This window comes from Plutella xylostella, chromosome 30 (assembly GCF_932276165.1).
Source record: "Plutella xylostella chromosome 30, ilPluXylo3.1, whole genome shotgun sequence".
Taxonomy (NCBI): Eukaryota; Metazoa; Arthropoda; class Insecta; order Lepidoptera; family Plutellidae; genus Plutella; species Plutella xylostella.
In genome coordinates this window covers 1,428,317-1,441,266 of record NC_064010.1, presented here as the reverse complement: position 1 = coordinate 1,441,266, position 12,950 = coordinate 1,428,317, and the positions used below count along the sequence as shown (strand labels likewise).

At 36.1% G+C, this 12,950-nt stretch overlaps 1 protein-coding gene across 1 annotated transcript in view; it reads left to right on the top strand.

Annotated features, from left to right (window-relative positions):
- LOC105391105 overlaps nt 1-12,950 on the top strand; it is a 61,786-nt gene that overhangs the window by 7,415 nt on the left and 41,421 nt on the right. The window contains exons 12-20 of the mRNA XM_048631905.1: nt 4-108; nt 192-322; nt 660-809; nt 1,296-1,431; nt 1,747-1,842; nt 1,970-2,080; nt 2,350-2,439; nt 2,551-2,728; nt 3,302-3,465. Of these exons, the coding sequence (XP_048487862.1) occupies nt 4-108; nt 192-322; nt 660-809; nt 1,296-1,431; nt 1,747-1,842; nt 1,970-2,080; nt 2,350-2,439; nt 2,551-2,728; nt 3,302-3,465 (1,161 nt within the window). The remainder of the gene's footprint in view (nt 1-3; nt 109-191; nt 323-659; nt 810-1,295; nt 1,432-1,746; nt 1,843-1,969; nt 2,081-2,349; nt 2,440-2,550; nt 2,729-3,301; nt 3,466-12,950) is intronic.

Genomic DNA, 12,950 nt, shown 5'->3' with positions numbered 1-12,950 from the left:
CAGGGACAATACCCATTACAATCAATAAGTAAACTGAGCGTAGCAACCTCTCGAAAAAGGTCCAGATCAAGAGTCAAAGATTATTTCAATAGAGGTGGAAAAAAAGATGTAAGATTAAGCATAATTTGGTATTCTTTTAAGTTTATTTGAAATTGTATGTATCTAGGGATCTAAATTTATAATTCTAACAGAAAGAAGAAAAACCTGTCCCCCCTGTGGCACCAGAAAAGGGAACTCAGCTCACACTTGAAGAAATTATGGCTATGAGGGGTGAAGATTTCTTTCTGTACAGCCCTCTTATGGACGAGCACATGTTTGGCAGGTGAATACTTATTTTTAGCATATTTATGATTATAACCTTAGATTAACAATAAACGAACAAGATGGAGTGTCGGTGCAAAGAAAACTCTCGATAAATAACACCCCACTTCCTCAGGTTTGGACAGTGAACAAATTGTGGACAGTTTTTTGTTTTGTATTTGTATGTTACACACCATCTTGTTTGTAAATTGTTAATTTAAGATTAAGATTAAGATTAAGGGGGGTACCCCTTATAGCATCATTTTATCTTGTAAGAATACAAAACTTTTTTGATTACCTCTATAATTATGTTGTTTATGATTCTCTGAAATAACTGAACTTTCTTTTTAATCTGTCAGAGATGACCGAGCAGATTTAATGCAGACCAAATCCGAGGAAGTGATCCACAGTATTGTCGACAAAGCGGCCAAGACCTACCCCACTCAGTTCCGACAGCTGGACATTGGACGGTGGATTCTGCGAGCTACGAGGCACATGGCCAGTAAACGGTAAGACAAAACACACTCTCACAATCTGGTATTTGAGTGCAAATCCTTAAAATAGTGCTGAAATAGCATAATATAAGAACTATAGCTAGTAATTTAAAAACTAGACAAGAATATCATCATCTTGACCTTAGATAGGTGTCCATTCGTGGCTGGATGAGGAAGGCCGAGGACAAAGTTGTGGCACTACTTAGGATAGGCCTATGACCAGCAGTAAAGCTCTACGGGTGATGATGATAATGTCACCACTGCTCCGATTAATGTTCCAACTGTCACAAGTTCAAAGCAATCTATCTCCTTTCTTTGCTATTTCCATGATGAGGGATCTTGATATAAGTTCGATTGAAAATAAATAATTATACATAAAGATGACTTTATGTGCGAACCTTCTAACCCTCCGTCACATTTTCCCGCCTTGGTCACTTAACTGATGCTTATGTAAGCCCATAATAATGTATTAGCTAAATTATTCTTAACCCTTCCAACCAGGTACCAATCATTCAAAATCTACACAGCTATAGCGTGTTGCGTGGCGTCGCTGGCCATGTTGCGTCGACTGCGAGCCCGCGCCTGGAACGAAGATACCCTCGATGAGACGCTCGATGTCGGGTATAACTTGTATCGGGTATGTGTGTTTTACGTTTTCGTCATCAGCTGCTACTTAATCAGCTACCGTTACCACCTCTGGACATTAGAATTCAACAAACCTTAAGTCAACGACCTCGATCAAGGAAGGTGCCTTTTCGGACTTCATTTTTCAACTACCACCAGTGTAGTGGTTTGTTGGTGTTGGTCGTTGGCCAGAAAAGTGTATACCTCCAATATCAAAGTAGGTATTGCAAATTGTGATATATGGAAAGATAATCTCAATATCATTATGCACTTTAATGCCATCCATCCATCAAAAAGCACAAAAAAACTTAGAATTACTTCCTTTCAGGAATCTTTGGCTGACAGGGGAGGACCGATACGTCTTTTGGTACTGGGCGAACTGAAGAAAGAGTTTATGATCCGAGATAAGGAGTACTTTTTTAGAGTAAGTAAACAAAATCTATTTTTAATTTTGAATTTAAGCAAAATATATCTTTGAATGTTTTTGACATATATCTTATGTGTACATTTAATCTTATTACCTACTTCCTAAGTACCCTTTTTTGTAACAGGAAAGAGGTATAGCTGTTTGGGGCAAACTGGTGACAAATGACAAAAACGTGTTCGATCTTTGTAGAGGTATCGAACAATTCTTCAAAGAATCGGATGCTGGGGTCCTACAAGTAAGATTTATTTATTTTTAACTAAATAATAGTACATGGCATGCTGAGTTCCTGTTTAGCCTCAATTATAAAATCTACAAATGAATTGTTCGAAGTCTGGAGGGGGAGGTTGTTAAATCTAAAATCTCCCTTATAAGGTACCTACTACTATCTACTGCTTGAAGTGCCGATAAAACAATATCATAGAACTGCTCAGCATTACAGAACGCACGTAGGTTACTTAAGTTTGTTGTTTTGCTATTATTGATATGGAATTTGCATTTTTGCAGATACCTGGTGAAGTGGAAACAGCCATATGGCATGAAGGCGGCTTCATTTACATTTACGTCCCTTGGCCTGCTGATCGATATGGGACTAAGGTAAGCAAACTTGTATAAGATGATAATCAATTCTGTTATTATCATCATTATTCAATTTATATCTCATAATTTATATCATCTAGATCATATAATATACCTTTATATTGTTAGGTTGGGATTCGAGAGGGCGGCAAAGCCTGTCTCATGTGCTTCGACAAGATTCTACGTCTGTGCGAATATTTCATGGATCAAATAGCTATGGGCATGAGAAGAAAACCGTTCGCGATATCCGATGTTCTGGTCTTTGAGAGGCTGAAGAGGTTGCCCGAGCCGATTAACAAATTGAAGCGTAAGTGATTTCATAACATTATTACTTATTATTTTTTCATTCTCACATCCTGACATCTTGACGTCATTATATTGATACATAATCACCATCACATTGATAAATAAGTCCATCAGTACAATATTTTTATTCCTGTGTAACTTTGTTATTCTTCTTCTTCATTCCCGTTACTCTTAAGGAGTCTGGCGCTTCCATTCTTCAAAGTCATTCTTCAATGGGACGCTTTAATTCACCTGTAAAATACTCTATGGGTCTTACCACAAAAGCTTAAGACATAGGTAATTTAACAAATGTAGTAAAACGCCTAATAAATTTGACAAATTTCGTTTTTTAAACACTTGCTTATGTCTTTCTTCCAAGAATACTTTATTTTTCCTACTGTTAATGTTAATCTAACCTAGCCTAACCGCGTTAGCATATATAGGTATATAAAGTATGTCATAATTATAAAAGAGCCGGGCCGCCTGGCACAGGTATCTTTGTATACCTAATAGGTAGGTCCTAGCCTTAGTTACTGTAATAAACAATATTTTCTTTCTTCTTTCTTTCTTTCTATCTCTATCTTCATCTGTGCAGCCGTCGACCACAACCGCTGGGTGATGCGCGGCAACTTCAACGAGACCGACGAGAAGTTCCCGGAGGAGCACCGCGGCAAGCAGGGCACCCCCATGAGCATCGTCGCCGTCGCCATGGCGCATCTAGTGCCGCCGAGCAACTGGACTACGGAGGACATTGACGAGGTATTATCTTTGTCATCATCATAATACAGAGGTTTTGTTTTAGATAATTGTTACAGTATCATCTCCATCGCAATGGCATACATCACGAAGCCTAGCAATAGCAACTGTCGAAGAACCGATTACCGATGAGGCAAAAGTCTGGAGTGGTGGAAGCCGCGACTAGGCAAACGTAGTGTAGGATGCGCTCCGGCCAGATCAGGTAACGACCTAAAAAGGTAGCTGATAATGATTGGATGCGGAAAGCTATAGATCGAATCCAGTGGCGTGCTTTCCGGCAGTGGACTGCTAAAGGCTGATGATGATGATGCGCGGCAACTTCAACGAGACCGATGAGGTAAGTGTCTGGAAGAGCACCGCGGCAAGCAGGGCACCCCCATGAGCATCGTCGCCGTCGCCATGGCGCATCTAGTGCCGCCGAGCAACTGGACTACGGAGGACATTGACGAGGTATTGATGTCGATTCTGAAGGCACAAATTCAAATTTTAGATAATATATTCAAACTATAAACTTTTTTTTCCTCAAGTACAGTTCGGATCGGACGGACGTGTGTTCTGTTGGCTCTGTCGATATATTTTATAATACATTCTAAATATTCAAGTTTTTGGTGACGTGTTGTACAACATCGGTGGCTCTCGTTTCATCTTGGGGAGTCTCCCATAAGGCACAGCGGCCATATTGGTTTGTGTCGGACGTCTCACTCCCTCTTCCCTCCTGCCTCGGACGCCCAGTGAGTACCTACACTCATTTGCACGCAAGCTAGAAAATAATTTAAAAAAGCTAAGGCGCAGAACGTGGGCTCGAACCCGCGGCCCGTGGACCTGGGGCCGACGCTTTGACCGCTTAGCCAATTTTAATCGACGGCACGCTACGAAACTAAGCATACCTTTCTAACGTGCTTTGGAACATTATAGCTAGCTTGTTCACTTGCAATCACTAAAGCGGGGAATTCTGCCATTAAAGATGAATTGCAGCGGCTGTTCCACTGAGACTACTGGAAAGAGAATATTATCGTGTAATACCTGCAAGGCGGTGTTTTGTTTTACTTGCTTGAATGTCACTGCAGAACCCAACAAGGACGAACTTGCAAGTCTTACTTGCCCAGGATGTACTAACGTTACTCGTCGTAGATTAAATGACAATACACCTGTGCGATCTTCGTTCTCCTCCAATACTACCACGAAATTTTCATCGCAAAAAGCAGTTGCCGCAACATCTGAACTATCTTTAGACAACATTAGAAAGCTGTTCGAACAGTCATTGGACCGTAAGCTAGAGCCTTCCTCGAGTACAATGGTCAGTCTACGGGCGGCACTTAGAGAGGATATAAAGTCTGACCTAAAGGCCCTGGTGGCGATTGAGGTTAAATCAGCAGTTGAAGAACTTAAGGTAGACTTTACGTCAACAACTGATTTTATTTGCGCTGAACAGAAAGACATGCAGAAAGAGTTAAAGCAAAAAGACACGGTTATTAAAACAATGGAAACTGAACAGTTGCGGATGAAGCACGAAATTGATAAACTGAACTCACGGATCTCTACTATGGAAAAAATCTCTCGCAGCAATAATCTTGAGTTACAGGCTATCCCGGAAAATCGTGATGAAAATGTTAAGTCATTATTCAAACGTCTGTGCGAATGTCTAAATGTTACGGTACCTGAGAGTGAGATTAAGGCATGTCGCCGTGTAGCGAAAATGAAGGCTGACTCTGATCTTCCAAGAAATATACTAGTTACGCTCTCTACATCAGATCTTCGTGATAAAGTTATATCCGCCGCAGTTAGATTTAATAAATCACATCCTGACGAGAAGGAAAAACTCAACGTATCACATCTCGGTTTTCAGAAAACAGGTAGAAATGACAGAATATATCTATCTGAGCACCTATCTCCAGATCAAAAACAGCTTCATGCTTCGGCAAGGAAATTTGCAAAGGAGAATAATTATAAGTATGTATGGGTTAGGTATGGCCAAATCAATCTTCGCAAGGACGACACCTCAAAAGTATTCCATGTGAAAAACGAAGAATCTCTCTGTAAACTCATTCAACCAACTGTTAGCACTAATGTACCTAAGTAACTACTGTCATTATTTTAGATTTTACTTTGAAATTACATACTTTTATATTTTTGTACTCTTTACTCTCAAAAATGGTTTTAATTTACTATCAAAACGTCAATAGAATTAGGACTAAACTAACAGATTTCTATAAAAGTATGCTTAACTGTAACTATGATATAATTTGCCTAACCGAAACAAATTTAAATGATAGCATATTTGATGGAGAGATATTTGATAAAAGATTCAACGTGTTTCGTAAAGACCGCCAAAACACAAGTTCACATAAAGAAGAAGGTGGTGGCGTCCTTATCGCTACAGCGAAAAACCTCAATGTTATTCGTCAGGAGTCTTGGGATAGTCACTTGGAGGATGTCTGGATAAGTATTATACCTCAAAATTCAGCAGATCCAATATTGAATATATGTCTTTGTTACTTACCCCCCGACTTATCAATTACAAACCTAGAGAGTTTTTACTCAAATTGCCAACATAATATTCTGAATAATACTGCATTGAGTGACGGTAATAGCCAATTTCTATTAATAGGTGATTTTAACGCCCCTAACCTTACCTGGACACAGTCCCAGAAACCAAGCATGATGGAAGCTAGTTACCCTAATGATAAAAAGTCATCTCTACTATTTGAAACATTGTATTTATGCAATCTTAATCAGTTTAACAACATCCCCAATAAAAACAATCGCTTTCTCGACCTAGTTTGCTCTACACTTACTAATGTAATAGTTTATGGTGTTGAGCCAATGAGTCGTCTTGACACTCATCACCCAGCTCTATTAGTAGACGTGGAACCTAACATAGTTTTTAAAAATATGAGACCAAATCGTATGAAACGTCTTAACTTCAGCAAATGTAACTATGAGTTAGTAAGGGCCAAACTTAAATCGGTTAACTGGACGGAAATCCTTTCGCCTGCAGATGTCAATGAATGTGTCAATGTTTTTTACAACACACTTAATGATATCATAAAAACTTATACGCCCCTGACTAAAACAAATATCATTTCTTATCCGCCATGGTACAGTGAAAGTTTAATTCGTTGCCTTGAAGAAAAAAACAAATATCATAAAAGGTTTATAAAATACCAGAATCCTCGTGATTATGATTCTTTTTCACTGTTAAGAGCTAGGTGCAAGAAACTAACTAATGCGTGTTACAAATTATTCATATCCACAGTAGAAGACTCGCTTACAGATGATATTAAACACTTTTGGAGGTTCATCAACAATAAAAAAGGCAGTGTAACAATACCTCAAACTATGAAACTCGGACACGAAGTAACCTCCGACAGTCAGAAGATTTGTGAATTATTTTCTTCTTATTTCGGTTCCGTTTTCGAGAAGGATTTAAATCAAGATAATATTGATACAAGTTTCTCTGCTAAAGCCTCTACAAGTAACAGTAGCTTATCTGAAATTAAGTTAAGTAAAATCGACATTCTCACTAAAATTAAAACCCTCAATGTAAATAAAGGAGCCGGGCCAGACGGTATACCACCCTCATTTGTTAAAGCATGTGCGGATGAACTATGTATCCCACTCTCAATCATCTTTAATAAATCTATTAAATGTGGTGTATTTCCGTTACAGTGGAAAATCGCCCATGTTGTCCCTATTTTCAAATCAGGCGATAAATCGCTATGCGACAACTATAGACCAATAAGTATACTGTCTTGTATTGCAAAGCTTTTCGAATCACTTGTCTATGATAACATATATACACAGGTAAGGCCTTTATTGTCTGAGAAACAACATGGCTTTGTTCGAAATAGATCAACAGTCAGCAATCTCCTAGAATACAAAAACTTCTTATGCGATTGTTTTGCTAAAGGCGGCCAAGTCGACAGCGTTTACACAGATTTCTGTAAGGCGTTTGACAAAGTTAACCATCGCATCTTATGCTCTAAGGTATCTTCTTACGGGATTCACGGAAGCTTGTATAGATGGATTAAATCTTATTTAAATAAAAGGAGCCAATTGGTAACAGTTAAAGGATACCTATCAGCTCCAATAGACATCTCATCTGGAGTGCCACAGGGATCACACCTAGGCCCTCTTCTATTTATATTATTTATCAATGACCTTGTAGACAAACTCAATTGCCACTTTCTAATGTATGCTGACGATTTAAAAGTCTTTACCGTAGTTAATAATGATCGAGACTGTTTGAATCTGCAATCTGATCTTGATACCGTAGAAGCCTGGTGTTCTCTAAACAAAATGTTCCTTAACACGAATAAATGCTCCATTATCACTTTTAGCAAGAGGAAAACGAATAAGATCCTACATAACTATACTCTCTCAGGGCACATTCTTGATCGAAAAAGTGTGGTAAGAGACCTTGGTGTTCTTTTCGACGATCAACTTTCTTTTAGACCTCACTATGAGCATATTATAAAAAGAGGAGCAAAACTTTCAGGTTTCATATTGCGTTCCACTAAAGAGTTCAAAAACCCTAACAGTTCCGTATACTTATTTAACTGTTTAGTCCGAAGCGTCCTGGAGTATGCGAGTGTCATTTGGTCACCCTATTATGATATTCATTCCGATAACATCGAACGTATCCAAAAAAAGTTTCTAAGAACCTTAAGCTATAGGTATCATCATGGTCGTATTAATTATCTAGATAGGCTTTCCAAATTCAAAATGGTGTCACTCGAAGCGCGCCGTGAGCAAAGCGACTTGATATACCTTTACAAGATTTTGCATGCTAGAATAGATTCCCCCACTCTGCTATCATTGATTAATATTAACATCTATTACAGAACCCGCAATCCTAAAACATTTCTGGTCCCAACTTGTAAAAACAATATAGCATACTTTAATCCCATTCTCCGAATGTGTCGGCTTTATAATGAGTTATCTGTGAGTAACAAAGACATTGATATTTTTAATAACAAATTCTTTACATATAAAAAATCTATTGGCATCCTTCAGAGCTCTAACCCGAATAGCTAGTTCTAATTATTTCAACTTCATAGTAATTTTTAGTTTTATTTAATAAAATTAGTAGGTATTTACCTTATAGCATAGAAAACATGTAATGAGTAATGTTCCATCCTAAATAATTAATGTTGTGCATGCATGTTTTGGGTATCAATGTAGAACAGATGTTTAGTTGTATTTTTTAAATTTTGTAACCATTGTTATCTGTTTTGTGTGCCTCAATAAATAAATAAATAAATAAATAAATAAAATAAATATAAATATTGCCAGAGTACAGTGAGATTTACGCAAGCACTCATGAAGTCTAATATTAAATAAAGAATTTAAGGTTTTGAAAGCAGATATTTCAATCTATGCCTTCAGAATCGTCATCAAATATATGTTTTTGAAAGTGTAGCAAATATTGTCATCATAGGTGATACTAAACGAGTATCCTTGAGTGACTTATCATTGTTCTTTATGTACGTCCGACACACCCTGAACTGTAAGCTGTTTGTTGATCAACAACCTAAATTTAATGCTATATGCATTTCAGAAACATGGCTTTACGAAAACACTTTGCAATTATTAAATATAAGTGGCTATAAAATAGCAGCCTCATTTTGTAGAAAGAATACCACTGGAGGCGGTACATGCATTCTTCTACAAAATAACATAGAATTTATTGAAAGGAAGGATATAACTGATATGTCAATAGAGTATGCATTAGAAATATGTGCTGCTGAATTACCTAAGGAGAACATTTTGCTTATATCATTGTACTGGAACGGAAATTCAAAGACTGAAAATATTTTTAATGACCAACTAAAACAAATACTTAAATATATAACTAAAAATTGTAAACATTTAAAAGTAATTATAGGAGGAGATTTCAATATCAATGTACTAGTCAATAGTTTAAAAGCCAACGTTTTTATAGATTTAATGTTAGAACATAAACTTATCCAACATATTAATGAGCCCACACATGTAACACCAACCACAGAAACTTGTCTAGATTTGATATTTACAAATTTCTCCAGTAACAATATACAAACAAAGGTAGAGAAACTAGGATTTTCCGATCATAGTGGAACTGTTATTAAATTAAAATTACTAAAACAGACAAAAAAAGTAACATGGCTTTCAGAAAAAAGAATTTTCAGTAATGATAACATATCAAAATTTAAATCTAAACTAGGAACAGTAAATTGGTACGATATAATTACAAATAATAAAAATGTAAACGAAAATTACACATCATTTCATAATTTACTACAAGATATATTAAATGACTGCATACCCAAACAAATTATAAAGATAAAACCTAAATACAAAAAACACTGACTGACAATAGGAATTAAAAAATCTAGTCAAAATAAAAGACTATTAAAATTACTATTGCTAAATAATGAGAACCCGGTACTAAGAAATCATTATAAAATATATGAAAAATGTCTTAAGAGAGTTGTAAACACATCAAAAAAATTACAGTACATACAAAAATTAAAGAAATCTACAAATAAAGTAAAATGTATGTGGAACATTATAAATGAACGTACAAATAAAAACATATTTAAAGAAAAAAATAATACAAAATTGTTAAAAAATAACACTATAATAACAGAACCGAAGGCAGTTGCAAATGAATTTAACAACTTTTTTGCATCCATTGGCGAGACACGGAAAACTGAAGCATGTGGATTACCTGTAATTCAACCAGTACAGAACACTATGTTTCTAAACCCAGTAGATTACAGTGAAATCTTTAAAATAATTAAAAACCTAAATAATAAACAGAGCTATGGAATCGATGAACTCCCTCCCTCTCTATATAGACAATGCGCAGAAGAACTAACTTTACCAATTTGCTTATTAATCAACCAATCTTTCCAAGAGGGCACATTCCCTGAACTTTTAAAAATTACAGTTACAAAACCGATTCATAAAAAAAACGATAAAACTGACCCAAATCAATATCGACCAATTGCTTTGCTTCCCACAGCTTCAAAAATTTTTGAAAGAGCAATGTTCAACCGCGTTTATAAGTTTTGTGAAAAATTTAACATTTTTGATGACTGTCAAAACGGTTTTCGTAAAAAAAGATCAACTATTACAGCCATTTTTAAATATATGAACGAAGTCTTAAACATACTAAATAATAAAAAATATGCCATAGGAATCCTTTTAGATATGACTAAAGCATATGACAAAGTGCAACACGATATATTATTAAATAAATTATATAGTATAGGTATCCGTGGTGATGCATATAAATGGTTCAGTTCTTACCTAAAAAACAGAGAACAACTAGTAGAAATTGAATATTTTGATTTTAACTCAAACAAAATTTTAAATATTAGATCAGATAAAAAGATAATAAATGCATCTATCCCTCAAGGAAGTGTACTAGGATGTCTTTTATTCTTAATTTACATAAACGATCTCCCAAAAATAATGGCAGAACATTGCGTTTTATTTGCAGATGATATTTCTTTGCTTACATCTTCTAAAGACAATAATAACCTAAATAATAAATTAAACACTATGATTCAAAAAACAAAATCTTGGCTCAGCGAACATAATCTTGAAATAAACTTCTCTAAAACTAAAATTATAACTTTCCATCCTCATCAAAAACAATCTTTATCATTAAATTTTCAATTCGAAGGAATACCTCTAGAAACTGTGAATGAGTTTTCGTTACTTGGATTAATAATCGACAAACATGTGAATTGGAAACCCCATATTAATAAAATCAGACAAAAACTATCAAAATTTTCATATGCACTTCGAGAAATTAAAAAAACTACAGATATTAAAACTGCTATAGTCACCTACTATGCATATGCGTTCTCGTGGCTTTGCTATGGTGTCATCTTATGGGGAAATAGTACCGATGCACCTGACCTATTTGTAGCTCAGAAAAAACTTATGCGCATTATAGCAAATATTGTAGCTACTGATAGTTGTAGACCTTATTTCATAAAACATAAAATTCTTACATTACCATCTATTTACATACTTGAAATTTGCAAATTTGTTAAAAACAACATGATATTATTTTCAACTAGAGGAAATGTGCAATCAAATTACTCCTTAAGAAACAAAGATCGTTTAAACTGTCCCGCTTCACGGCTTAAAATGTGTTCTTCTGGTCCTATATCTATGGCTGTTAAAATATTTAATAATTTACCAGAGAAAAAAAAAAAAAAAAAAAGTGTCAAGGAACATTGTGCTCTCATATCTGTTTTGTTTTATTTTACTAAATACGAGTGTTTTGTGACTAAAACCATCTAAAAACATTAGATAACGCCAAGGATATTGCTACATAGTGTTATCTCAGTGCAAAACACAATATTTCAGTGAAATTCTAGCAGTGCATTCGTCATACCTACCCTCTAAAATTTTTTCCAACAACTTTTTCCGAAAGTTTAACGATTTCTTCCCTATTATGAACAGTGTAACCTAGATTACTTGTTACCTAATGCCAGCTAATAGCAATGACTTGCCGGGCATGGAAAACCAGGTGCCCGTGCAAGATAAACCCACTGGTTCGCCAAACAACAACAAAGGATCTCCAAAGAAACTTGTACAACAAGTATTCCACCCAGGCCTTTTCATGAGCAATAAAAAGAATGATAACCCTCCTACTGCTACATCCAGTGTTCCATGGCAGAGAATACCTGAGCAGCGGAAAAGAATTATCTCACCAACATCTCAGACTCCCACTGCAAAAATTCTCAAACAAACAAACAAACGTCAGCCAAACCCAGTAAACAACAGTTACTCTAAAGAGACAACCACAAACAACAGCTTCACAGGATTGGAGATTGATGTGGAGGAACTCAACGGGAATACCTCAAACAATAACACTACACCGCGAATATCAAAGCCGCCACCAATCATCCTGTATGGAATTGAGGATCTGAAAAAACTCACAGAACTTATAGAACAAGCTGTTAGCAAGGATACCTATTCTTACAAAGTCATCTCAAAAAATGAACTCAGAATATCAAGCAGGTCAGTTGAAACTTACAAGCTGCTTATTGAACATATTAGAGGTGCCGGGCTGATTGGCCACACTTTCACTAGGAAAGAGGAACGAGCTTACAGAATCGTTATCAAGAACCTGCATCACACTACACCTAAAGAGGCAATTATAGAGTGCATAGAGTCAACAGGAAATAAGGTGCGAGGTGAGATTGTATTTGCCAAGCGCAGAGGCACGAAGGAACCATTGGACACATTCTTTGTCAACATTGAGCCCTCAGTCAACAACAAAAATGTTAAAACTATCAAGTATATCTACAATCAAAAAGTATCAGTAGAGGACCCTAGAAAGACAACATCTATCCCCCAATGTATGAGATGTCAACAGTACGGCCATACCAAAAACAACTGTATGAGACCATTCCGCTGTGTGAAATGTGCAGGAGGACACAAAACTTCCGAGTGTACCAAGACTGATAGAAACTCACCGG